General features: G+C 43.4%; 1 protein-coding gene across 1 annotated transcript in view; it reads right to left on the bottom strand.

Moving 5' to 3' along the window:
* myom3 (myomesin 3) overlaps positions 1–27,729 on the bottom strand; it is a 120,671-nt gene that overhangs the window by 56,931 nt on the left and 36,011 nt on the right. The window contains exons 10-16 of the mRNA XM_059654409.1: positions 27,335–27,476; positions 25,732–25,931; positions 22,958–23,008; positions 17,181–17,218; positions 16,198–16,381; positions 9,461–9,635; positions 7,155–7,276 (exon numbers count right to left, since the gene is read on the bottom strand). Coding sequence (XP_059510392.1) covers positions 7,155–7,276; positions 9,461–9,635; positions 16,198–16,381; positions 17,181–17,218; positions 22,958–23,008; positions 25,732–25,931; positions 27,335–27,476 — 912 coding nt within the window. The remainder of the gene's footprint in view (positions 1–7,154; positions 7,277–9,460; positions 9,636–16,197; positions 16,382–17,180; positions 17,219–22,957; positions 23,009–25,731; positions 25,932–27,334; positions 27,477–27,729) is intronic.

The following is a 27,729-nucleotide window of genomic DNA, read 5'->3' as shown; positions in this document are numbered from 1 at the left end:
GTGAAAAGTCCCATTAACATTGAATCTACCTTCATATTTTGTTCTCCAGTTGCCTAATAATTCTGTAGCTGTTTTATACATAGTCCAAATAATTTTTATTTATTCTGTAGTGTAGCTTTCAGAACAGCACTAACTACTGTAGATACATCCTCAACAATGTTCTCCGATAGTCTTTGACCTGTGCACCAAAATTGTTAAACTCACTTCTGAGTTCTGAAGGCTGTAAGTCCCCAAATAGAAAATTAGATGCTGTTTTTCCAGCTTTTATTCAGACTTGGTAGAACACTGGGGCCCAGACTGAGACAGAAATGTTAGTATAGGTGCATGGTTTTATGAAGAAGTGGAAACTCAGGGACATTTTTACATGGAGGTTGGAGATGTTCCGCAATGTGGTCGCATAGTCTGCATTTCATTTCCCCAATGTAGAGGGTTTGAGCAGTGAATGCAGGAGACTAGTTCCATCAGCAACATTGTGTTTAACAACTTCAGGGTGTGAACACCTTCGTTCATGTTTGCTACACACCACACTCCCAGCACATCCAACCCATTTCCAATTAATCATACTTCTGGCAGCACCCATTCCACACTTCTCTGTCTCTCCCAGTTTATCAGCAATCCCTTTGTCTGCTTCTCCTTTCTTCTCTCTCTCGCTCTCCCTAAAAATGATCTATTACTCTCCCTCTTTTCCCCCACCTCACTGACTATCGTCAGCATAAATACTCTCTTTTCCAAGCATCTTTCAGTTCTGATGAAGAGTTGCTGGACTCAAAACGATAACTTTGCTCTCTTTCCACAGATGCTGCCAGACCTGCTGAGCTTCTCCAGCACTTTCTGTTTTGTTCCACAATTTTTTTGTTTATTGCTAACAACTTGAACTCCACTCACAAGGGATCAATGACAATCATGACAACATACAAAATTCCTCCATAGTTCCCTACTCATGTGGCTTTGTATCTCATTTTGACTTGGGATGTACCATTAAGCTCGAAGAGCGACATAAGTTGTAAGGGTTCAAACTGATTGTTTGCTAACTCAGTGGTGGGAATATTGGCACCAAACCAAAGGCTTGCTTTAACAATGGGGCTTTGAGAAAGACAGGGTGATTAAGACAGCTGTTCTTGAACTCATTTGTTTCTCTCATGAGTGTAGTCCAGACTGGATAGATTGACCAGTCCCAAATATGGTAATGTATACTTCTCATTTTCTCAACAGGTTTTGTCATGAACGTAACAAAACCTCAGTACTTCTTTCAGAGTAAAAAGGGGAATTGTTTTCTTGCTTGTCAATTAGTTCAATCATCCACTGCACTTTAGCAGCAAATCTCAAGGGCAAACATTATGGATTCAGTCCAAGGAATGAGCATGAAGGCATTAGATAGAAGTGCTCGGCAAGCCTACATGAAACTGCACAACATTTCTGTTGTACAATCATTATTTCTCTCAAAACATGTAAATAGATTTTTTTTCACATAATAAGCATCAAGTTGCATAAATATTTCAATTCATCGTCTCCTAATAATACACAAACTTCACACAAACGCTCAGATGCTTTTCAACACCATGGTTTACTCTTTAAAGTGCTTCACAGATTATATCAAAGACATTATTTTGATTTCTAAATTCTGAAGCTGAAAATTTCAAAGTCACTGATTTTCTTTCAAGGCTTATTTAAAACTCTCTTCTTTGGAAATACAGTCTGTTCATGGATTTCCAAAGGAAATTGTTTAAAATATCTTGGTATCTGACTGTGTAAAATGCTATTCTGTATTTCGAATTCTAAGCTGAAAGCCATAGCAACTAAAATTGACAAAAACACACTTTATTCTCTGGAAAATGTTTATTTTCAAAAGATGGTACGAGAAAGAGTTGTGAACCCAGCTGATGGTAATACTGGGCAAGTCAGATCCCAGGTTAAACATTAGCTTGATAGACTGTGTTTTATATTTGGAATGTGTTTTTGTGGTGGTCAGCCGCAAGAGGCAGTTAAAGTACTTTTAGCAAAAGAACATAGAAGTTTATTACACACTAAAGGAAAAAAACACTAACTATATTCACTATACAAGAACTAGCTGAAAAGATCTTAATACAAACATCATAAATAAATAGTCATCACTTCTATCCTCAGCAGCAATCTTACAGATACACAAACCTCCGTGAAAAATCACCTTGTTTCCACTTAAAAGTTCATTGCTCAGTTGACACAGCTGCAATTGGATCCCTTTCAGCATTTTTTTTACTTTCACCAATGCTATTTCTTTAGTTAATTTCTCTCCCTGAGATGCTTAAAAAAAGCTGATAACTCAGCTTACATAATTTCTTACCAAGGTTGAGCTCCTCTTCAAAAGCATTCAGTTTTAACAGTTTTTACTCTACATATTTCTAAATCAGTCAGGGCTTCTTTTTTTTCTGCTGTGTGGAGAATGCTAATCTGCACAGTGCTTTTACAGGCCTTTTCTCTCCAGATAAACAATTTTCCTCTCTGAAAGAAGCTTGTGCACTCTCTGAACTTTTGAAACTCTGAAAATCTGAAGAAGGGTCCCGACCTGAAACATCAACATTCCTGCTCCTCTAATGCTGCCTGCCCTGCTGTGCTCCTCCAGCTCCACACTGTGTTGTCTCTGAACTCTAATCAACTGCCCTTTAAAAGATCATTAGCAATAGGCAACATGGCTTTCTGCAGGGAGGATCATGTCTCAAAAACTTGACGGAATTTTTTTGAGGAAGTGACAAAGGTGACTGATGCGAGCAAGACAGTGAATGTTGTCTACATGGACTTTAGCAAGACCTTTGACAAAGTCCCTTATGACAGGCTGAAATAGAATGTGAAGCCACATTGGATCCATGGTGAGCTAGTAAGATGGACTAACTGGCTTAGTCATAGAAGCCAGAGAGTAATAGTGAAAGAGATAATAAAATGTGAGGCTGGATGAACACAGCAGGCCAAGCAGCATCTCAGGAGCACAAAAGCTGACGTTTCGGGCGTAGACCCTTCATCAGAGAGGGGGATGGGGAGAGGGAGCTGGAATAAATAGGGAGAGAGGGGGAGGTGGACCGAAGATGAGAGTAAAGAAGATAGGTGGAGAGAGTATAGGTGGGGAGGTAGGGAGGGGATAGGTCAGTCCAGGGAAGATGGACAGGTCAAGGAGGTGGGATGAGGTTAGTAGGTAGCTGGGGGTGCGGCTTGGTGTGGGAGGAAGGGATGGGTGAGAGGAAGAACCGGTTAGGGAGGCAGAGACAGGTTGGACTGGTTTTGGGATGCAGTGGGTGGGGGGGAAGAGCTGGGCTGGTTGTGTGGTACAGTGGGGGGAGGGGACGAACTAGGCTGGTTCAGGGATGCAGTAGGGGAAGGGGAGATCTTGAAACTGGTGAAGTCCACATTGATACCATATGGCTGCAGGTTCCCAGGCGGAATATGAGTTGCTGTTCCTGCAACCTTCGGGTGGCATCATTGTGGCAGCGCAGGAGGCCCATGATGGACATGTCATCTAGAGAATGGGAGGGGGAGTGGAAATGGTTTGCGACTGGGAGGTGCAGTTGTTTGTTGCGAACTGAGCGGAGGTGTTCTGCAAAGCGGTCTCCAAGCCTCCGCTTGGTTTCCCCAATGTAGAGGAAGCCGCACCGGGTACAATGGATGCAGTATACCACATTGGCAGATGTGCAGGTGAACCTCCGCTTAATGTGGAATGTCATCTTGGGGCCTGCGATAGGGGTGAGGGAGGAGGTGTGGGGACAGGTGTCGCATTTCCTGCGGTTGCAGGGGAAGGTGCCGGGTGTGGTGGGGTTGGAGGGCAGTGTGGAGCGAACAAGGGAGTCACGGAGAGAGTGGTCTCTCCGGAAAGCAGAGAGGGGAGGGGATGGAAAAATGTCTTGGGTGGTGGGGTCGGATAGTAAATGGCGGAAGTGTCGGAGGATGATGCGTTGTATCCGGAGGTTGGTAGGGTGGTGTGTGAGAACGAGGGGGATCCTCTTAGGGCGGTTGTGGCGGGGGCGGGGTGTGAGGGATGTGTTGCGGGAAATACGGGAGACGCGGTCAAGGGCGTTCTCGATCACTGTGGGGGGAAAGTTGCGGTCCTTGAAGAACTTGGACATCTGGGATGTGCGGGAGTGGAATGTCTTATCGTGGGAGCAGATGCGGCGGAGGCGGAGGAATTGGGAATAGGGGATGGAATTTTTTCAGGAGGGTGGGTGGGAGGAGGTGTATTCTAGGTAGCTGTGGGAGTCGGTGGGCTTGAAATGGACATCAGTTACAAGCTGGTTGCCTGAGATGGAGACTGAGAGGTCCAGGAAGGTGAGGGATGTGCTGGAGATGCCATCTCCAGCACATCCCTCACCTTCCTGGACCTCTCAGTCTCCATCTCAGGTAACCAGCTAGAGACTGATGTCCATTTCAAGCCATTGACTCCCACAGCTACCTAGAATACATCACCTCCCACCCACCCTCCTGCAAAAATTCCATCCCCTATTCCCAATTCCTCCGCCTCCGCCGCATCTGCTCCCACGATAAGACATTCCACTCCCGCACATCCCAGATGTCCAAGTTCTTTAAGGACCGCAACTTTCCCCCCACAGTGATCGAGAACGCCCTTGACCGCGTCTCCCGTATTTCCCGCAACATATCCCTCACACCCCGCCCCCGCCACAACCGCCCTAAGAGGATCCCCCTCGTTCTCACACACCACCCTACCAACCTCCGGATACAACACATCATCCTCCGACACTTTGGCCATTTACAATCCAACCCCACCACCCAAGACATTTTTCCATCCCCACCCCTCTCTGCTTTCCGGAGAGACCACTCTCTCCGTGACTCCCTTGTTCGCTCCACACTGCCCTCCAACCCCACCACACCCGGCACCTTCCCCTGCAACCGCAGGAAATGCTACACCTGTCCCCACACCTCCTCCCTCACCCCTATCGCAGGCCCCAAGATGACATTCCACATTAAGCGGAGGTTCACCTGCACATCTGCCAATGTGGTATACTGCATCCATTGTACCCGGTGCGGCTTCCTCTACATTGGGGAAACCAAGCGGAGGCTTGGAGACCGCTTTGCAGAACACCTCCGCTCAGTTCGCAACAAACAACTGCACCTCCCAGTCGCAAACCATTTCCACTCCCCCTCCCATTCTCTAGATGACATGTCCATCATGGGCCTCCTGCGCTGCCACAATGATGCCACCCGAAGGTTGCAGGAACAGCAACTCATATTCCGCCTGGGAACCCTGCAGCCATATGGTATCAATGTGGACTTCACCAGTTTCAAGATCTCCCCTTCCCCTGCTGCATCCCTAAACCAGCCTAGTTCGTCCCCTCCCCCCACTGTACCACACAACCAGACCCAGTTCTTCCCCCCCACCCACTGCATCCCAAAACCAGTCCAACCTGTCTCTGCCTCCCTAACCGGTTCTTCCTCTCACCCATCCCTTCCTCCCACACCAAGCCGCACCCCCAGCTACCTACTAACCTCATCCCACCTCCTTGACCTGTCCGTCTTCCCTGGACTGACCTATCCCCTCCCTACCTCCCCACCTATACTCTCTCCACCTATCTTCTTTACTCTCCATCTTCGGTCCGCCTCCCCCTCTCTCCCTATTTATTCCAGCTCCCTCTCCCCATCCCCCTCTCTGATGAAGGGTCTAGGCCTGAAACGTCAGCTTTTGTGCTCCTGAGATGCTGCTTGGCCTGCTGTGTTCATCCAGCCTCACATTTTATTATCTTGGAATTCTCCAGCATCTGCAGTTCCCATTATCTTGAGTAATAGTGAAAGGGTGTTTTGCTGACTGGAGATTTGTGACTAAAATTTTGCTGCAGGGATCAGTGCTGGGACCCCTGCTGTTTGCAATATGTATGAATGATTTGGAGGAGAATTTAGGTGACCTGATTAGTAAGTTTGTGGATGACACAAAGATTGGGGGAGCCCAAAGATTGTGGATAGTGAAGCTGATTGCCAGTGGATACAGCAGGATATATTTAGGATGGAGACTTGGGCAGAGAAATGACAGATGGAGCTTAATATGGACAACTGCAAGGTGATACATTTTGGAAGGTCCAGTGCAGGTCCAATACAGTAAGTGGCAGAACCTTTAGTAGCATCAACATCAACAGAGGCATACAGGTCCACAGTTCGCTGAAAGTGACCACACAAGTGGATAAGGGGGTAAAGGAGGCGTGTGGCATGCTTGCCTTACAAAAATCGGCAAGTCATGTTGCAGCTGTGCAGAAATTAGTTCAAGCGCATTTGGAATATTGTGCACAGTTCTGAATGTGGAGGCTCTGGAGAGAAACAGTTTACCGGAGTATTAAGTAAAAACTGAAAGAACCGCAGAACCTCTAAATCAGAGACAAAAACAGAAATTGCTAGAAAGGCTAGGCAGGTCTGGTAGCGTTCAGGGAGTGAAATCAGAGTTAACATTTCAGCTCGAGGTTTGGGTCTGAAGAAGAGACACTCGACCCAAAATATTAACTCTGATTTCTCTCCACAGAGGCTGCCAGACCTGTTGAGCTTTTCCATCAACTTCTGTTCATTACTAGGATATTGCATGGTTTGGAGGATATTAGCTGTGAGGAGAGATTAGATAAACTTGATTTCTTTTCCCATTAACATCAGAGGCTGTCGAGCAACCTGATAGAAGTTTACAAAATTATGAGAGGCATGCATAGAATGGATAGCCTGAGACTTTTTGCAAGGGTAGAAATATCACTTATTAGGGGACATATGTTTAAGGTAATAAGGAGGAAGGTTTCAGAGAGATTTGAGGTTTTTTTTTAACATAAAGGGTGATAAGTGCCTGGAATGCACTGCCCGAAGAGCTGATGGAGGCAGATACATTGGAAGGTTTAAGAGGCAGCTTGACAGTTACATGAATAGGTGGGAAATAGAGGGATTTGGATCAATGAGAAGAAAAACATTTTCAGTTTAGAAAGGCAGAGTCTTGGAGGACCAAAGGTCTGTATTGTTCTTTGTTCTTTTAAAACTATGCATTCCCTTCCTAGTATATAGAATAAAATATAGAAACAAAAATAAAAGTTAAATTTATTCATGGTTCTGTGTATGTTAAAACCCAAGCTTCCAAATAATAATAATAATAATAATAATAATAATAATAATAATAACAACAGTGGTAGTGTGGCCTGAACCTTCAGCACAATACTCACAGATGGGATTGTTCACTGCAATGGGCGTAGATTCAACAGAATAGTCACTGAGCCCTGCTGGACTGACAGATTTCACTCGAAATACATATTTCTTTCCAGGAGTGAGGCCATGGACTGGAAAACTGGTGAATGGAAACAGACAAGTTGCAATGATTCTCTGCAGATCAATTCTGTCCTATGCAGCTACCATCATGTCTCTGCTGTTAAAGCAAAGCATTCTACAGCAATGGACTCAAACAGTTCCCATGTTTCTTTGCCCCTCTCATTCTCCTTAGGGGGAAGGTGATGATGTGGTGATAAGATCAGTGGACTAGTCATCCAGAACCCAAGGAAATGGTTTGGGGAAATAAACAGAAATTGCTGGAAAGCTCAGTAGGTCTGGCAGCATCTGTGGAAAGAAATCAGAAATAGCATTTCGAGCCAACCTCAGAACTGTTTTAAAGACATTGATTTGAATTCCACCGTGACAGCTAATTTTTTTTTTCTTCTGTATTCATTCATGGGATATGGGTGTCACAGACTAGGCCAACATTTTTTGCCCTTCCTTAATTGCCTAAAGGGTAGTTAGGTGTCAACCACATTGCTGTAGGCCTGGAGTCACATGTTAACCAGACCAGATAAGGACAGTAGTTTCTTTCCCTAAAATGAACCAGATTTCCCTTTATCCCTCAACGATTGACAATGGTTTCATGGTCATTTTTATATTCTTAATTTCATATTTGAAACCTGGGTCCCAAGAACATTGCCTGAGTCTCTTGAGTAAGAATCTAGTGATAATACCATTGAGCTATCACTACGCAAAAATTTAACATCAAAAAAATCTTGAATAATAAGCTTGCTTAACAATGATGAATCAACCAATTATGAATTGTTGTGAAAAACCACCTCATTTACTAAGAGAAGGTTGATTGGCATCTTCACTCAGTCTGAGCTAATTGTGATCCACAGCAGTACAATTGGCTCTTAACTGCCTTCCAGGCATTTGGAGATGGGTCTGGTCAATGCCCTGGTCAGTAATGCTCTCAACCCAACAACAACAAAATTAATCTCCCCTTACTTTCACTGCTTTATAATACTCCATCCAAGGGTGTATCCCTCAATTTTGAATTCACTCAGTGATGATCAGAGTTTGGTCAGGAATACAACGTGGCTGAAATATCACTTTGGACTTTGCACATTGACCCTGATACAGATCATTCTCTTCCTGTACATTGGGGAGTTTGAATTGCAGTTCCAGATGAGATTAGTTGACTGAGCCCAAACCAGGAACAGAATGGGATAATTGGAAATGCTTGTTTCTACATTTTTCTTACTTTTGTGCATCAAGTGTGCTTTCAACTCAATGGTATGGGGAAATTAAGACACAGTGAGGGATGATGTTCCTCAGTCTCTGCGGTGCAACCAGTTTGCACATTTAACTCTTAATGGAAAAGTTGGTGATTTGAGCCCACCCAGGAATTTTGTAATATTGGTGCATACTATCTACAAGATACAATGTAGAAACTTGCCAAAGTCCTTACCACCACCTTCTAAACCTGCAACCACTTCCATCCAGAAGGACAAGGGCAGCAGGAATGTGGGAATAGCACCACCTACAAGTTCCCCTCCAAGCGTCTTACCATACTCACTTGGAAATATATTGGTGTTCCTTCAGCGTCACTGGGTCAAAACCCACAAAGACCTTCCTGAAGGGCATTTCGAGTCTACCTGTAGCACGTGGGCCACAGGGGTTCGAGAAGGCAGCTCACCACCATGAACAAAATCAGAAGTTACTGGAAAAGCTCAGCAGGTCCGGCAGCATCTGTGAAGAAAAATCAGAGTTAAGGTTTTGGGTCCGGTGACCCTTCCTCAGAACTGCGGAGGTTTTCCAGCAAATTCTGTTTTTTGTTCCTGATTTACAGCGTCCGCAGTCCCTTCAGTTTGTATTTTGTATACATCTCACTGCCATCACCTTCACCAGGGCAACAAGTGACGGACAATTAATACTGGGCCCAGCCAGCGACGCCCCATCTCATGAGTGAATAAGAAAAGTCCCTGAAGTGGCTTTGACTAATGATTATTCAAATCAAGATATTGTATTAGATATGAAGCATGTTGGAATAATCTGAAGATCATGAAAGGTAAACATAAAATTCTTTTTATGTTTCGCTATTAAGAGAAATATGCAGAGATTTGAGAACACATGAAATATATGCTTGCATATGCTGCTGATTATAGGGCAGCCTAAGCAATCATTTTCAGCTACATTCAACTGTCTTACATATTTCTATCTCACTGATTTTTCATCCTGGGGTGAATGTTCTCACCTTTTTGAATTGACAGGTTTATTGTTGCAGGTCTCCCAGTTGTTTGTCCCAACCTCACAAGCATAAACATAAAACCCTTGGAGGTCTGTTTCATCTTCAGGTCCTTTCCATTGAACCATCACAGACGTCCTTGTGTTCCTGATGGCAATTACATCATGTGGTGGAGAAAGGGCAGCTGGGTAATAGAAGGATAATTCACTTTAGTAACCATGGCTACCTACCCAATTTGATATTGATTTGTGCAAACTTTAACGTATGGTCCCTAGTAACACAGGGACTTGTTTGTGAGTTTTATTATTCTCTCACTTCATTGCCACAAGTCATAGAGTCATAGGCTAATACAGCATGGAAACAGGCCCTTCGGCCCAAACTGGTCCATGCTGACCATGGTGCTCCGCTCAGCTAGTTCCAATTTGTCCATATCCCTCTAAACCTTTCATATCCATGTACCTATCCAAATGTTTTTTAAACATTGCTATTGTATCTGCCTCAACCACTTTCTCTGGCAGACGATTCTATATACGCACCACTTTCTGCGTGAAGAAGTTGCCCCTCAGGTCCTTCTTAAATCCAACCCCCTCTCACCTTAAACCTATGCCCTCTAGTTTTCAATTCCCCATTCCTGGGAGAAAGACTATATGCATTCATCCTGTCTATATCCATCATGATTTTATACACCTCAGTAAGGTCACCCCTCATTCTCCTACATGACAAGGAATAAAGTCCTATCTTGGCCAACCCCTCTCTAAAACTCAGGCCTTACTGGCCCTGGCAACATCCTTGTAAATCTTTGCACAATTTCCAGTTTAACTATGTCTTTCCTATAACAGGATGATCAAAACCGGACATAATACTCCCAAGTGCGGCCTCACCAACTACTGACATAGATGTAACAGAACATCACAACTCCCATACTCAATGCCTCAGCTGATGAAGGCCAGCATGCCAAATGCCTTCTTCAACACCCTGTCCACCTGTGATGCTGCTTTCAATGAACTATATACTTGTACTCCATATCATTCTGTTCCACAAAACTCCTCTGGACAAAGAGAACAAAGAACAAAGAACAAAGAACAAAGAAACCTACAGCACAGGAACAGGCCCTTCGGCCCTTCAAGCCTGCGCCGATCAAGATCCTCTGTCTAACTTGGCATCTATTTTCTAACGGCCTGTGTCCATTTGCTCCCTGCCCATCCATGTACCTGTCCAAATATATCTTAAAAGACGCTAACGTGTCTGCGTCTACCACCTCCGCAGGCAGCGCGTTCCAGGCACCCACCACCCTCTGTGTAAAGAACTTTCCACGCATATCTCCCTTAAGCTTTCCTCCTCTCACTTTGAACTCATGACCCCTTGTAATTGAGTCCCCCACTCTGGGAAAAAGCTTCTCGCTATCCACCTTGTCTATACCCCTCATGATTTTGTAGACCTCAATCAGGTCCCCCCTCAATCTCTGTCTTTCTAATGAAAATAATCCTAATCTCCTCAACCTCTCTTCATAGCTAGCACCCTCCATACCAGGCAACATCCTGGTGAACCTCCTCTGTACCCTCTCCAAAGCATCCACATTCTTTTGGTAATGTGGCGACCAGAACTGCACACAGTACTCCAAATGTGGCTGAACCAAAGTCCTATACAAGTGCAACATGACCTGCCAACTCTTGTACTCAATAGCCCACCCAATGAAGGAAAGCATGCCATATGCCTTCTTGACCACCCTATCGACCTGCGTTGTCACCTTCAGGGAACAATGGACCCGAACACCCAGATCTCTCTGTTCATCAATTTTCCCTAGGACTTTTCGATTTACTGTATAGTTCGCCCTTGAATTTGATCTTCCAAAATGCATCACCTCGCATTTGCCTGGATTGAACTCCATCTGCCATTTATCTGCCCAACTCTCCAGTCTATCCATATTCTGCTGTAATCTCTGACAGTCCCCTTCACTATCAGCTACTCCACCAATCTTAGTGTCATCAGCAAATTTGCTGATCAAACCACCTACACCTTCCTCCAAATCATTTACATATATCACAAACAATGGTGGTCCCAGCACAGATCCCTGTGGAACACCACTGGTCACAGGTCTCCAATTTGAGAAACTCCCTCCTACTACTACCCTCTGTCTCCTGTTGCCCAGCCAGTTTTTTATCCATCTAGCTAGCACACCCTGGACCCCATGTGACTTCACTTTCTCCCTCAGCGTGCCATGGGGAACCTTATCAAATGCCTTACTGAAGTCCATGTATATGACATCTACAGCCTTTCTCTCATCAATCAACTTTGTCACGTCCTCAAAGAATTCTATTAAGTTAGTAAGACATGACCTTCCCTGCACAAAACCATGTTGCCTATCACTGATAAGCCAATTTTCTTCCAAATCGGAATAGACCCTATCCCTCAGTATCTTCTCCAGTAGCTTCCCTACCACTGACGTCAGGCTCACCGGTTCATAATTATCTGGATTATCCTCGCTGCCCTTCTTAAACAAGGGGGCAACATTAACAAGTCTCCAGTCCTCTGGCATCTCACCCGTGTCTAAGGATGCTGCAAAGATATCTGTTAAGGCCCTGGCTATTTCCTCTCTCACTTCCCTCAGTAACCTGGGATCGATCCCATCCGGACCTGGGGACTTGTCCACCTTAATGTCTTTTAGGATACCTAACACTTCCTCCTTCCTTATGTCAACTTGACCGAGAGTAAGCAAACATCTATCCCTAACGTCAACATCTGTCATGTCCCTCTCCTTGGTGAATACTGATGCAAAGTATTCGTTAAGAATGTCACCCATTTTCTCTAAATCAGCGCATAACTTTCCTTCTTTGTCCTTAAGTGGGCCAATCTTTTCTCTAGTTACCCTCTTGCTCTTTATATTTGAATAAAAGGCTTTGGGATTTTCCTTAACCATGTTTGCCAGCAATATCTCATGTCCTCTCTTCGCCCTCTTAATCCCTCGTTTCAGATTCACTCTACATTCCCGATATTCTTGCAAAGCTTCGTCTGTCTTCAGTTGCCTAGACCTCATGTATGCTTCCTTTTTTCTCTTGGCTAGTCTCACAATTTCACCTGTCATCCATGGTTCCCTAATCTTGCCTTTTCTATCCTCATTTTCACAGGAACATGTCTCTCCTGCACACTATTCAACCTCTCCTTAAAAGCCTCCCACATATCAAATGTGGATTTACCTTCAAACAGTTTCTCCCAATCTACATTCCTCAGATCCTGCCGAATCTTGGTATAGTCGGCCTTCCCCCAACCTTCCCATTTACTGTATAAGTCCCAACTTGGTTTGACTTTCCAAAGTGCAACACCTCACACTTATCTGTACTGAAATACATTTGCCAATCCTCAGCCCACTTCCCCATCTGATCAAGATTCCTCTGTGATTTTTTGATCATTTTTGCTGTCAACAATACCTCCTAAATTTGCAACATATGCAAACTTACTAATCATGCCTTGCACATTCACATCCAGATTATTTATGTAAATAACAAATAACCAAGGTCCCAGCACCAACCCTTGTGACACACCACTAGTCACAGGCCTCCAGTTTGAGAATCAACCTCCAACTATCACCCTCTGCATCCTACCATCGAGTCAACTTGTTAGCTCTCCCTGGATACCACCTGACCTAACTTCCATGACTAGCCTGCCATGTGGGACCTTGTCAGAGGCCATACTAAAGTCTATATAGACAATATCCACTGCCCTACCCATATACATTCTCCTGGTTACGTTTTGGAAAACCGCTAAAAGATTTGTCATACATGACTCCCTGCGCACAAATCCATGCTGACTATCCCTAATCAGATATCGACTATCCAAATGTTGGTTGATCCTGTCCCTCAGTATCCTTTCCAATAAATTGCCTATTGCTGACATCAGGCTCACTGGCCTGTAGTTCCCTGGCTTGACTTTGCTCCCTTTCTTACACAATGGAACAACATTAACCACTCTCCAGTCTTCCGGGACTTCACTAGTGGCCAAAGATGAAGCAAAAATCTCTGCAAGGGCCTCTGCAATTTCTTCCATAGCCTCCCACATCATCAGAGAATGGACTTGATCACACCCAGGGGATTTATCCACCATAATATGTTTTAAGGCTGTAAACACCTCCTCTCTGGTAATATGTATGTGGTCCAAAACATCTTCACTTGTTTTCCTTGTTCCCATAGCATCCATGATTCTCTCAAGAGTCAAAACTGAGGAGGAATATTCATTAAAATTCTCCTGTGGCTCTACACAAAGATCGTCATGCTGATCTTTACGGGGAACTATTCTCTCCCTAAAAACCATTTTACTTTCAGTAACCCTACAGAACCTCTTGGGATTATCTGTAAATTTATCTGCCATATCCAACCCATACCCTCTTTTTGTTCTTCTGATTTCCCTCTTAAGTGTGCTCCTATGCTTTTCATAGTCATCTTGGGATTCATTGAGCCCGATAGTTTAAACCCAATGTATTCCTTCTTCTTTTTCCTGACCAGAGCTTCACCACCCTTCATTGGCCAGGGATCCTTAAATCTACCAGCTTTTCCCTTCACCCTAACAGGGACGTTCTGTCCCTGGACTCTTGATATCTCACTTTTAAAAGCCTCCTATTTTCCAGTCATTCCTTTTCCTTCAAACAGACTCACCCAGTTGACCTCTGCTGGATCTTGCCTAATGTCCCCACAATTGGCCCGGATCCAGTTTAGCACCTCACCCTGTGGTTCTGTCCTATCTTTTTTCATAACTGTGTCAAAACCAAGAGAGTTATGGTCACTGGACCCAAAGTGTTCTCCGACTGACACTTCAGTCAGTTGCCCAACCTCATTTACTAAGGGGAGGTCCAGTGTTGCACCCTCCCAAGTAAGGCCCTCTACATATTGATTTAGGAAACTTCCTTGGACACATTTGACAAATTCCACCCCATCCGGGCCTTTTACACTCTGGGTGGCCCAGTCAAGACAGGGGAAATTAAAATCTCCAACCAACACCACTCTATTACTCCTACAGGTATCGGCAATATCTCAACACATCTGCTTCTCTTGTACCTGCTGGTTATTTGTGGGTCAATAATACAGTCCCAACAGGGTGACCATTCCCTTGTTGTTTCTAAGTTATAACCATATGGCCTCATTTGATGACCCTTTAAGAATATCCTCTGAAGCATTGATGTTACGTCCTCCCTTACTGAAAGGGCAACTCCCCTTCCTCGCTTACTTGTACTTCTGTTACACCTGTACCTTCCATATGCTGGAACATTGAGCTGCCAGTCCTGCTTTTCTCTCAGCCTTGTTTCTGTTATGGCTGTAATAACCCCGTCCCCAGAGCCAAGCCATGGTCTTAGCTCATCTGCCTTAGCCTCCAGGCCTCACGTTTTGAAATCAATGCTCTTTAAACGAGAGATAACAAAGTGTCGAGCTGGATGAATACAGCAGGCCAAGCAGCATCAGAGGAGTAGGAAGGCTGATGTTTCGGGCTTAGACTCTCCAACAGGATACACCTTGTTAGCTCAGATTCTCCAGCATCTGCAGTTCCTCCGATGTCTGAAACCACTTTTAAACCAGAAATATTTTCCCCTCCCTTTACTGTGCCCCTGTCTGTCCTGAATAGTAAACTTGCTCTCAATGGCTAATGTTTATTCCCCTGGCTTCTCTGAAGCACTGAAGGTGTCATGTAAACATCCTGTCACTTAAAGCGCAAAAGAGATTCCGGAATTTGAAACTGATTGGGCTATTTGCAGAAATTATAGGATCAATCCTCTAGTTTCACACTCACCACCCACCCTTTTTCAAACTTCTTGAGGTGGGCCTTAATTAGCCGCACATGGCAGGATCCTAAATTGCATCTGACAATGGGATTATATTCTCATGGAGTACGGAGGAAACTGTGGCGACCGAAAATATTTAACGTGTGAAGTCACTGATTACAAATAGAGATAATTTTTCCTTTATTTCTTAAAAACTACAAAAGTGTTAAACATACTTTAAACTTGGACAAATAGAGATACCAATGAGGACTAACTCATGAGAAACCAAACTTCAAAGGAGCATCCCAATTTATAGAGCATGACAACAGCGTCCTAATTGGTTGGACTATGACTGGAATGACAACACAATAGGATCTGTTAACTGTCAACCTTAGTCAGATGATTAACCTCAGACCATACAGGCTCAGTGTGATTGGTCAGAAATTGGTTGGAGGTCGGTAGTGGGCGTAGGGAGGAATGCAACAATGTTTAGCAATCTCCATAATCCTTTATCAATGGCAAAGGAGAAATGTACACAAAACACCTTTGACCTACACAGAATTCACCTGGTTACTAAAGTCCTTTAGGGAAGCAAATCTGCTGCCGTTGCCCAGTCTGACTCCACACCCACAGAATGGGTTAACTATTCCCTTAAATGACCCCTGAATAGCCTAGCAAGGCACTCATGTATCAAAAATAACAGCAGAAAATGCTAGAGAAGGTCAGCAAGCCTGACAGCTTGTGCATAGAGAGAAGCAGAATTAATGTTTTGAGTCCAATATTACTCTTGTTCAGGACAGATTCATGGAGTCATTCTGAAGAAGACTTGTACCAGATTTGAAATGTTAGCTCCATTTCTCTCTCCATAGCTCTCCTGAATTTTCCAGCATTTTCTATTTCTTGTATGTTAAACTTTAATCTCTGCACTTCATTTGGATTAGGTTTGTATGCATCTGAATTGGATTGAGTAACCAATCATCTTGGTACAGGTGGGCGATTTTACCTGGGGTTTTTCCAAGTGAAATGCCTTCAGTAGGCTGCGATGGCTCACTGATCCCATACTTATTGACAGCTCGGACTCTGAAACAATACAACTTGCCTTTGACCAAGTCAGTGACAGCAAACCTTGGGCAACTCACTGGAATTTCACAGTTTATTCTCTGCCAACTGCTGCTTCCAGGGACTGACTGGACAAAGAAAATAAAAATACTGGTTAAACACTGGTATTTGACGATAATTCATCGTTGTAAATGAAGGATTTATGACTTTATTTGAAGGTCACTGCTGTAGAGTGGCATTAGTAAACTTTGTTGTCAATAGCAATAATTAACGTTTCCAAGTAACCATCGGCCCACGCCTGAGGCATTCCTGTTGCTTGCAAACCCATGATCTAATGATCAAAAGTTGCAAATTCTTTTCTTTCTATTTATCTTGAAAGAATTGGATTGACTGAAATCAAAAATTCAAATCATAGGAAGTTGGTTCAGATGGAAGCAACATAAATTTAATTCAATTTGGAGACTTATCAATCTTCTCAAAGTTTGTTTCCTTATTGTAATTTCTGACGCTTACATGGGAAAAGAAAACATTCTAAGCCAAATGGCATCAAAGTGTCTGAAACATTTCTGCTGTAGGTTTGTTGGAAATGTGTCAGACTTGAAGCTGGATACATTTGGTCCCAGAAAACAACATCAGAGTATATTCTGGAATGTCAATTGGAAATGGATCCTCCATCCATGCCAAATATGTCTGAATGCACAATCTTGAGAACGTCACCATAAAAAGATACGACAAGTATAACTAATAAATGACATGTATACAAATGGTGCTAACATTTTTTTCAGTCCACCACAACTCCTTTCCGCCTCACTGACACTGCACACATTCCCACTTCACCTTTTCCATGTAGTACATCAGAGGTTCCCTGCCTCGGGGACAAGGTTCCTTCCAGCAGAGGGCAGCATAGGTTTGTCCAATTTCCCTCACCTGAAGATCAGTCGGAGGGTGTGGGATACGGACATCTCCTAGAACAGATAAAGTTTACTCTATTAATTCTTTAAGGACACTTACACTCTGGCCTTTGATGGCTCAAAAATCCAAAGAATATTGTCAACGGCTGATGCTTTACAGGGCCCCAGAGAGCATGCTCAGAAGTCTGCGTGTATAATCACATAAAGTGGCACCTTTATTGGTGGCACTCAAATTGAAGAATGGCCACCCTGCCAGCGGCCATTGAGATTGATTAAGAACCACTTAGGGATCTCCTCGAGCACCCCTGGCACTTTGACAGGAGTGAGTGGGCACTATACAAGGTAGAAATTGTGCCTGGCATCTTCCTTCTGAGCTTGGGGAATGTGGAGGCACTCTTGATCGAATATCTTGTCATTCATTGATGGCCCCCAAACCCACAAATTCACCATGGGCCTGAAAGATTGCCCCCGTATTCATGATTGACTTCACATCGCACCAGAGCCTATCAGAATGACCCAATTTGATTTATTATCAGTGTCTTTCCAAATGCTACTGGTCCAGAACTGCTGCAGTTCCTGAACTGGCCAGCATTCTCAGTGGTGCTGCTGGAGCTGAGGCTCTTAGTAGCTCTGACAGGGTCCTCTTCCTTTCAAGGGCCTGAGTTGGAATTGGAGACAGTTATTCCTGGCCCTTATTAATTCCATCGTTTACTGCCTTTTATCTACCTGCTGTAGTCCCTACTTCTATTCATGCCTCTTGGCCCCAGGTTCCAAATGCCAATCTTGACCTGATGTGATGACATGCCTGGATTTGTGATCTATTCTGATCTTCCCTCCTTTGAGGATTGTTATCACCCTCTATGCAATGCGATTAATACCTTGAGATGGGTTTCCTTTCCCACTAGGCACAAATAGACATGATTTGTAAAGGGAGAGTTTTTGCACTCAACACTCGGAGGAAATCATCATCTCAGTGAAAGGATCAGAGACACATAGCATGTCCTTCCGCTCCATCAAAACCTTTAATCTGGGAGGTTGTATGAAGATTACCTTTATTAGAAAGAAAACAAATTCAACAGTAATTTTCAAATCAGAATGGGCGAAATATCTGAGGGAGAAGACGATTGAGCAACACTGTGGGGTACAACAGGGCAGCAGAGATACCACAGGTACAATGGGCTGAAAGGCCTCTCATGTTGTATTATTGTATACTGCAAGGATTTGAAGTTGTTTATGGAAATAAATTATTTTGTTTCTCAGTTCTGTAGCTCTTGTTAATCTGGTAAGTACTCAACACATCAGGGAGGAGGAGAGCTGTCTGGACGCTGTGTTTCAGGAGGCAGACATACACTTTAGATTAACTACCTCACATTCGGTCAGTGGTCAGGGACAGGAGGGCATGACGACACACGAGGCACGTAGAGGCATCCAGGAGATAGTGCTGAAGGATTCTCATCCCTTGAGCTTGTGGAACAGGTTTGAGATTCTTGCTCCCTGTGTGAGTGAGAGTGGGTGCTGTACAGGGGGGCAGCATGGTGGCTCAGCAGTTAGCACTGCTGCCTCACAGTGCCAGGGACCCGGGTTCGATTCCAGCCTTGGGCGACTATCTGTGTGGAGTTTGTACATTCTCCCCATGTCTACATGGGGTTACTCCAGTTTCCTGGTGAATTGGTCAGGCTAAATTGCCCATAGGGATGTGTAGATTAGGCAGGTTATAGGGGATGAGTATGGATGGGAAGCTCAGAACTTCAGTGTGGACTTGTTGGGCCAAAGGGCCTGGTTCCACACTGTAGGGATTCTATGGTTCAAACTGACCCCAACTCCATGGTACAGGAGTTATTCAACATGTTTGGGGGTGGGGGTGTGGTGGTGGTGGAAAGTGAAATGTATGTTATCAGGGATAGGATAGTCAGGGGAACGGACATTGTTCTCTGTGGCCAGGATTGAGATTCCCAAAGGCTGTGTTGCCTGCCTGATGCCCAGGTTCAAGATATCTCATCTGGGCTGACAGGAACATGGAATGGGAGAGGAAAGTTCCAGACATCATGACCCACGTAGGTACAAACAATATCGGTAGAAAGAGGAGAGGAGTTCTGCTGAGGGAATATGAGTGGCTAGGGGCTAAATTAAAAAGCAGGACCAAAAAGGTAATAATCTCCAGGTTACTACCTGAGCCATGAACAAAGTGGCACAGAACCAACAAGATTAAAGAGGTAAATGTGAGGCTGAAAGACTGGTGTGGGAGAAACATTAAACATTGGCCCCAGAAAACAAAGTGTGGAGCTGGATGAACACAGCAGGCCAAGCAGAGATCTTTTGTGCTCCTAAGATGCTGCTTGGCTCATTGCATTCATCCAGTTCCACCTGTTGTTATCTCGGATCCTCCAGCATCTACAGTTCCCATTATCTCTGAAACATTGGCCCCAGCATTGATGAGGGAGGGAACTGTTCCAATGGGATGGTCTCCCTCTGAATCACAGTGGGAGCAGTGTCCTGGTATATTGCACAACTAGGGCTGTGGATAGGGCTTTAAACTAAATAGAAGGGGTGGGTTCAGTTGCAAGGAAAATTATGAAAAATGCTAAAGGGGGAGGGAGTGCTCACCAAAGATTATCAATGTTTCCAGAACAAATAATAGGATAGAGAATACGGAAAGGGTCAGGAGTCTAACTTCCAGAACAGCAGATAAGGGAACAACTAGGAGAAGGGAGGCAGTCAATGCAGGACTGAGGTTGTTGTAATTACATTCACGCAGTACACAAAACAAGGTAAATAAGCTTGTAGCACAGACTGAAATTGGCAGGTACGATGTTTTGGGTATCACAGAGACATGGCTGCAAAGGGATCAGGGCTGGGATCTAAGGATACTTAGATAGGATGTTTGTCCTATGGAGAGGACAAGCAGAAGGTCAAAGGGGGCAGGGTTGCTTTGCTCATAAGAAATGAAATTAAACCGATAACACAAAGTGATGTAGAGTTGGAAAGCATGGAATCTGTGTGGGTAGAGTTGAGGAACTGCAAAGGAGGAAAGACCCTGATAGGAGTTGTGTGCAGGCGTCAAAGCAGTAATCAGGGCATGGGGAGAAAATAAGTCATGAGAAAGAAAAGGTTGTGTAAGAAAAGCACAATTACAATTATCATGGGAACTTCAATATGCAGGTGGACTGGGTAAATCAGGTTGGTAGCAGATCGCAAGAAAAGGGAATTCGTGGAATATCTGCCAGGTGGCTTTTTGAAGCCGTCTAGGGGGTAGTCAGTTCTGGATTTGGTAATGTGTAATTAGGCAGACTTAGTTAGGGAGCTTAAGGTGAAGGAACTCCTTGGGAGCAGTGACCATAATATGATAGAATCTACCCTGCAGTTTGAGAGGGAGAAGCTGGACTCACGTGTAATGGTATTACAATTGAGTAAAGGGAACTACAAAGACATGAGGGAGAAGCTGGCCAGAGTTGATTGGAAGGGAGCCGAGCAGGGAGGTTGGTGGAGCAGGATTTTCTGAGGGTCATTCAGGAGGTACAGCAGAAGGGCAACAATAGCTGACAGGAGAAGTCAGGGACATCATAAAGGTGAAAGAAAAAGCCTTCAGTTTGGTGAAGCTCAGTGGGAAGCCAGACGATTGGGAAACTTTTAAAAACCAGCAGAAGATAACTAAAAAAGCAAAAAGCAGGAAGAGGATGAAATATAAGAGTAAGCTAGCTAATGATGTTAAAGAAGATTGTAAGAGTGGACATTGAACCATTGGAAATTGAGGATGGAGAAGTAATAATGGGGAACAAAGAAATGCTCAAGGAATTGAATGGGCACTTTGTACTTTCACAGTGGAAGATTCAGAATGAGTAAGTGAGAGGAGGACAATGTTAAACCTCAAAAGGACATTGCTGAGTTTGTGGAGTGGGCTGATTGGTGGCAGATGGTGTCCAACACAGGAAGAGCGAAGTGATATATTTTGGTACAAAGCACATGGAAAAATGGAAATGTGATAGAAGGCAGTACTTTAAATGGTGTGCAGAGGATAGAGGTCTGAGTGGATATGTACATAAATCATTAAAGGTGGCAAGACAGGTTGAGAGATCTGTTAAGAAAGCATATAGCATTGTAGGCTTCATTAACAGGGTCATTAAGGACATGAGCAGGAAGGTTATGGCGAAGTTACATAGGTCATTGGTAACATGCAAGCTGGAGCATTGTATATGGTTCTGGGTGTCACACAACAGGAAAGATAGGAATGCATTGGCAAGAGGCTAAAAAGGTTTATGAGAATAGTTCCAGTGATGAGTCACTTCAAGTCTAAGGATAGACTGGAGAAGTTGAAACTGTTTTTCTTGGAGAGGAGTAAATTGAAGGGAGATTTGATGGAAGTTTCCAAAATCACGAACAATCTAGACAGAATAGATAAGAAGAAACTGTTTTGAAGCAGAGGACATAAAACAAAGAACTGGAGATCTGAAAATTAAACAGGAATTTCTGCAGATTATCAGCAGCTGGCAGCATCTGCAGAAGAAAACAGAGTTGACATTACTTCATTGGAACGGACAAAGAGTCACCAGATTCAAAACATTAACTCTGCTTTCTTCCCAAACATGCTGCCAGACCTGCTGAGTTTATCCAGCAATTTCTGTTTTTAGTAAAAAACAAGTGTACATGGTTTTAAAGTGTTTTGTGAAAGAAGCAAATGTAAAGTGAAAAAATGTTTTTCACGCAGTGAATTGTTCAGGTATGGAACACACTTTCGGGAAATGCATTGGAGGTGGGTTCAGCTGAGAGGTAATCGGTGATTATACAAATAGAAACAATGGGCAAGGATCCAAGAAAAGTTCAGAAGGCTGGCACTAAGTCAAAATGCTCAGAGAGCAAGTGTCGACCCAACGGGCTGAATGGCCTGAAGCATAACAATTCTGTGATTCTGTCAATTTCTGATGTCATTGAAATTATAATGAATTATAATGAAAACAAATGCTGATTGAGTCAGATGGCAATGTGATGGATTTTTCAGCCTGATCTTCATCGAGGAAGACTTGTATGAATGTAGCATATTCCATTACTTCAGCATATTCTGAATACTCTACAGTGAAGTTCTTCTCAATTGTAGTCACTGTTGTAATATGGGAAGCAAGGTGGGCATATTATACACAGCAAGCTCTCACAAACAGCATGTGATTATGACCAGACTATCTCTCTTTGTGATGTTGCTTGAGAAATGTTGATTGGTCAATGACATTGGGGAAACTTCCCCTGCCTTCTTCAATATAATGTCATTGGATCTATTAGATCCACATGAGTGGTCAGATGAGGCCATTGACTGTTGACCCATCCAACAGATTATTCTATTGATTTAATTGAATCAGATAGTTTCCTGCCGTTTTGTGATTTGTGCCAGATTAATACCCAAGCCATGAATATGAGCATCCATTAAAATAGCTGCACTTCCCCCAGGGAGTCAAAGTAATGTAAATGAAGCAAATATATTTCAACAACAGACAAGTAATACAGAGACTCGGGGATTAAAATCCCACTATAGCAGTTGGTGAAATTTAAATTCAATTAATAAATGACGAAGCTAGAATTATGGTGACCAGAAGATCACTACTGATTGTTGTAAAGATCCATCTGGTTCACTAATGTCCTTAAGGGACAGAAATCTGCCACCCTCACTCACAGTGATGTGGTTGGCTCTTAACTGCCCTCTGAAATGCCCCTCGGATCAAGGGCATCTAGGGACAAGCAGGAAATGCAGGTCTTGGCAGTGATACTGGCATTCTGTTAAAGAATAAAGGTACAGCAAGTCAGACTCACCTTCAAGCTCATCTTTAGTAATCAGGATGTTGCCTATATCAGTCTGGATATCTGCATTTAGGAGATAAAAATAAACAGCTTGCATGTTCTTCATGTCAGTTGAAAATTAATAGAAAATCACCACAGTAACAGAAACAAATCACTAATTCAAGAGCAGATCATAATATTTAAACTTTACGGTACACACAATCTCACAAGATTCAATTCATTCTGCACTCTTTGATTAGTATTTTACAGCAAGCAAATCTTCAAGCCCACATCTCGTCAAGGTGATCATTCCCTTTCTGTGCAGTTTATGCAGCTGAGACTGATTATATTGAATTATAAATGAAACTGTGAATTGGAATTTTTATTTGAACCTTTTCATGCAGAGGCCAATGTTCCAGAAGCAGCTGTTGGTTACCTGCAAGGTATATGCATGGTTTCTTACAAGGAACAAATAATGACCATAGCCTCATAAATACAAGTTGTTCCATATTAAGAACATATGAACTCAGAGCAGGGGTAGGCCTTTCAGCCTATTGAGCCTGCTGTTCAATACAATCATGGTTCATCTCATCTTGTCCTCAACTCCACTTCCCTGCCCGCTCTCCCTAACCTTTCAACCTGTTACTCATTAAAAACATTCTTAAATTTGTCCCAGCGTCCACTGCACTCTGGGGAGGTGAATTCACAGATTAATCACTCTGTGAGAGAAGTAACTGATCCTCTTCACTGTTGTAAATCTGCTGGCCCTTATTTTACAAACTATTATTTGAGAATAATGTCTCAGAGACAGGATCAAACATAAATGGATGCCAAGGACAGGATTTCGAAAGGGGTGACTAAAAATTTTGATCAGGGAGGTGGGTATTGAAGAGGTCTTAAAAAGCAGGTGAAGCCCATCAGGAGGCAGAAGGTTTAAGAGAGAGAGTTTCAGAATGTAGAACCAAGACAGGAATAAACATCCCGCCCAACAGTGGTGTGAAGGGAAGGGTTGTACAAAAGGCCAGAATGTTGAGTTTAAGGTTATGGAACTGGAGGAAGACACAAAGAGGTGAGATGAGAGGCCATTTCATGATTTAAATGCATGGATATGTAAGAAACAATCTCTTCAACTTGGGTATAAATGAGCTTTATTAAAAATTTGTTCGTTGGATGAAGGCTTTACTCGCTGAGCCAGCATATATTGCCCATTGGTTGGCTTGCCAGGAGCAATTCTGAGGGCATTTAAGAGCCAACCATATTGCTATGTGCCTGGAGTCACAGGTAGGCCAGACCAGATAAGGGCAGCAGATTTCCTTCCCTAAAGGACTTCAAAAACCAAGATGGGTTTCTTTTGCAACCACAATAGTCACATGGTCACCATTATGTCAGCTCTTTATTCCAGATTTTGTTGAATTAACATTTCATCGTCTACCCTGATGTCAAACCCATGTCCCCAGCATGCCAACCTGGGTCATCTGGATTACTGGTCTAGAGGCATTACCACTGTGCTAACACATCCCTTGCTTTCCCTTTCCTCCTTGAAGACTTATGTTGATCTATGGTTTCTGTCCATCAGTCTCCAAGTTCCTTTGTGAACAAACAACAATCTACAATCTGATTGCAACTTCAATGGTTGAAAGAAAAGTTTCTAAGGATGTTATATTTGATTAGTCGTGTCCTGTGAAACAGACTACAATGGAAAAAGTTGAGGGAGAGTTTTTGACTCACAATTTTTGAAACGTGTGATTCATGGCTGGGTCAACATTTACTGCTAGTCCCAAATTGCCCCTGAGGGGAGTTGATGATGAGCTGCCCTTTGAATCACTGCAGGTCATTTGTTGTAAACACCCGCAGTGCCGTTAGAGAGGGAATTCCAGAGTTTTGACACAACGACACTGAACGAACAGCGATACTATTTCCAAGTCAGGATGCAGAGTAGCTCGGAGAGAAATCTGTACGGGAAGGTGTTCCCACATACCTGCTGTCCCTATCCTGTTAGATAGTAGAGGCTTTGGGTTTGGATTGCTAATTTATACTCAGTAATCACTCTCATACATTTTTGGGCAATATGAAGAAATGAGAATCTCTAGTGGACTTTGAGGTGAGAAAGTGAAAGAAAACAAGACAGAAAAGTTTGAGTGCACTCTGAAGTGAAATGTTGCAACTCATTCATCATTTGTAAAGTTCAGTAATTACTGCACTGGTATAACGGTGTAAAATTTTGGAAACTTTGGAAAAGGTGTAGAGGAGATTTACCAGGATGTTGCCTGGAATATAGGGAAGGTCTTACGAGAAAAGGTTGAGAGAGCTAAGACTTTTCTCTTTAGAACAATGAAGGGTGAGAGGTGAATTGATAGAGGTGTACAAAATGATCAGAGGTGTAGATACAGTGGGCAGCCAGAGACTTTTTCCTGGTGTGGAGGCAGTTATTATGAGGGGGCATAGTTTTAAAGTGAAAGGAGGTAGATGTCACAGAGACGTCAGAGGTAGGTTCTTTACTCAGAGAGTGGTCGGGGCATGGAATGTATTGCCGGAGAGGGTAGTGGAGTTGGCCTCATTAGGGGCATTTGAGAGGCTATTAGATAGGCATATGGATGATAGTCTAAGGTAGGGTTGGAGGTTAGATAGACCTTAGGTTTAGGGTAAAAGTTCAGCACAACATCGTGTGCAGAAGAGGCGGTACAGTGCAGTACTCTTCTATGTTCTATGTTCTAAATTGATCAATTCTTTCAAAGTATTAATTTCTGGCAAAACATTCGAGCAGGGCTGATTAAAATGAATGATTTGCTTCCATGGATAATGCATACTCATTATTCTGTCCCCAGCTGTAGGATCAGTTGTGGTCACTGGGTCTGAGATCCGGGAGGGTCTGCTGACCCCTGCTGCATTGACGGCTCGCACACGGAACTGATACGTCCGGTTTTCCGATAGGCCCACAATAGGAAACTTGCATAATTTCTCAGGAACTTCATTGCACTGAATCCACTTATCACTTCCTACTTCACATCTGAAAACATAATTTAAAAAACACCAAGTTAATCTCTTTCACATTCAATAAAATGACTTAAGATTGATAAAGTAATGATATTCTCAATCAACTCAGGATTTTTCTTATTTCCAAAGCGAATCATTTTATATAATTTACTGTGTGCATTTTCAGGTAAAACTGGGATAGTAAGTGGAGCTGAGATAGTAGGAACTGCCGATGTTGGAGAATCTGAGATGACAAGGTATGGAGCTGGAAGAGCACAGCAGGCCAAGCAGCATCAGAGGAGCAGGAAGGCTGATGTTTTGGGTCTAGACCCTTCTTCATTAAAAAAAAATTTATGAAGAAGGGTCTAGGCCCAAAACATTATCTTTCCTGCTCCTCTGATGCTGCTTGGATTTCTGTGTTCATCCAGCTCCACACCTTGTTATCTCGTAAGTGGAGCTGTTCCCTAATTTTATACAGTGAAAACATTCAACACTGCTGAATATGGAATAACACCAAGGGATAAAAATACCCATATACTTTGTGACGACAGTAGTATGCAAACTTTCTATTCAAAGCTTTCAATCCATATCATCGATTTGAGTGAGATTGTGAGATGTCAGCATTGCCAAACTCTGATAAGTTTCATGCTGCAATCTTCACCCTCAGGAAATGCAGAACCGGTCACAGATCAATGCATTGTGAGTATTCCTGGAGCTAAAATTGGCTTTGATCCAGTGAGATAAGTTGCTCAAAGGTTCTATTTGCATTGCCAAGATACCCTATCGAGTGCAACTTCTATCACAAATAGACTCTGATGCCAGTAGTTGGCAAATGCTGACAAATTTGCCAATGACCTTGAATATCAGTATGATAGCTCAGTGGTTAGCACTGCTGCTTCACAGCGCTAGGGATGCAGGTTTTATGCCAGCCCCCAGCAACTGTCTTTATGGAGCTTGTACATTCTCCCTGTGTCTGCGTGGGTTTTCTCTGGGAGGTCTGGTTTCCTCCCACAGTCCAAAGATGTGCAGGTCAGGTGGATTAACCATGCCAAATTTCCCATAGTGTCTAGTGATGTGCAGGCTAAGTGGATTAGCCATGGGAAATGCAGGTTTACAGAAGTAGTCTGGGGGGTGGATCTGGGTGGGATGTTCTTTGGAAGGTCAATGGGTTGAATGGCCTGCTTCCACACTGTAGGGATACTATGAGTGTATGATTCTATGAACACTTACAGCACTGTCTTGGCAGCTGTCTGCTTTCATTGACAGAGGCGTCTGGATTGCTTGGAATTGAGCTGACATTGAGGGTGTGACTGTTAACCAGTCTCTCTCCAGATTATCTGTGCATGTGCTGTTGAATGAGTCCAGCCAACCCACACTCACTGAGCTCAGAGAAATTGTTCTTCAGAAAAGTGAGCAGCCCAGCTGATCATTACTGACCTGTCAATGAAATAGCCAATCACAGCACTTTTTCCATCAGCACTGGGTGGTTTCCAGGTAACAAACACACAGTCTTTATTAATGTCGTGACATTCTACATCTAACGGTGAACCTGGAGCACCGACCTCTGCAGCTGGACCATCTATAGGAAAAAAGATCCAGCACTGTGCATGACTGTATTCTAGAGAAATTTTTTTTGATATATTTATCACTAAATAAGACAAAATTTTTCATGAAATATAACCTAATTACATGGTCAACATTTCCTAGTTGTAGATAACCACACTTCTGTAAATATCCCTAAGGAAGCTTCACGGGACAAAAACATTTGGTCAGTCCAATTAATCCTTCTGAGGAATTGTTCCTGACTATCTCACCACAACACTTGACTATCT

This window comes from Stegostoma tigrinum, chromosome 24 (genome assembly GCF_030684315.1).
Source record: "Stegostoma tigrinum isolate sSteTig4 chromosome 24, sSteTig4.hap1, whole genome shotgun sequence".
Taxonomy (NCBI): Eukaryota; Metazoa; Chordata; class Chondrichthyes; order Orectolobiformes; family Stegostomatidae; genus Stegostoma; species Stegostoma tigrinum.
This window is presented reverse-complemented; position numbering and strand designations above follow the sequence as displayed.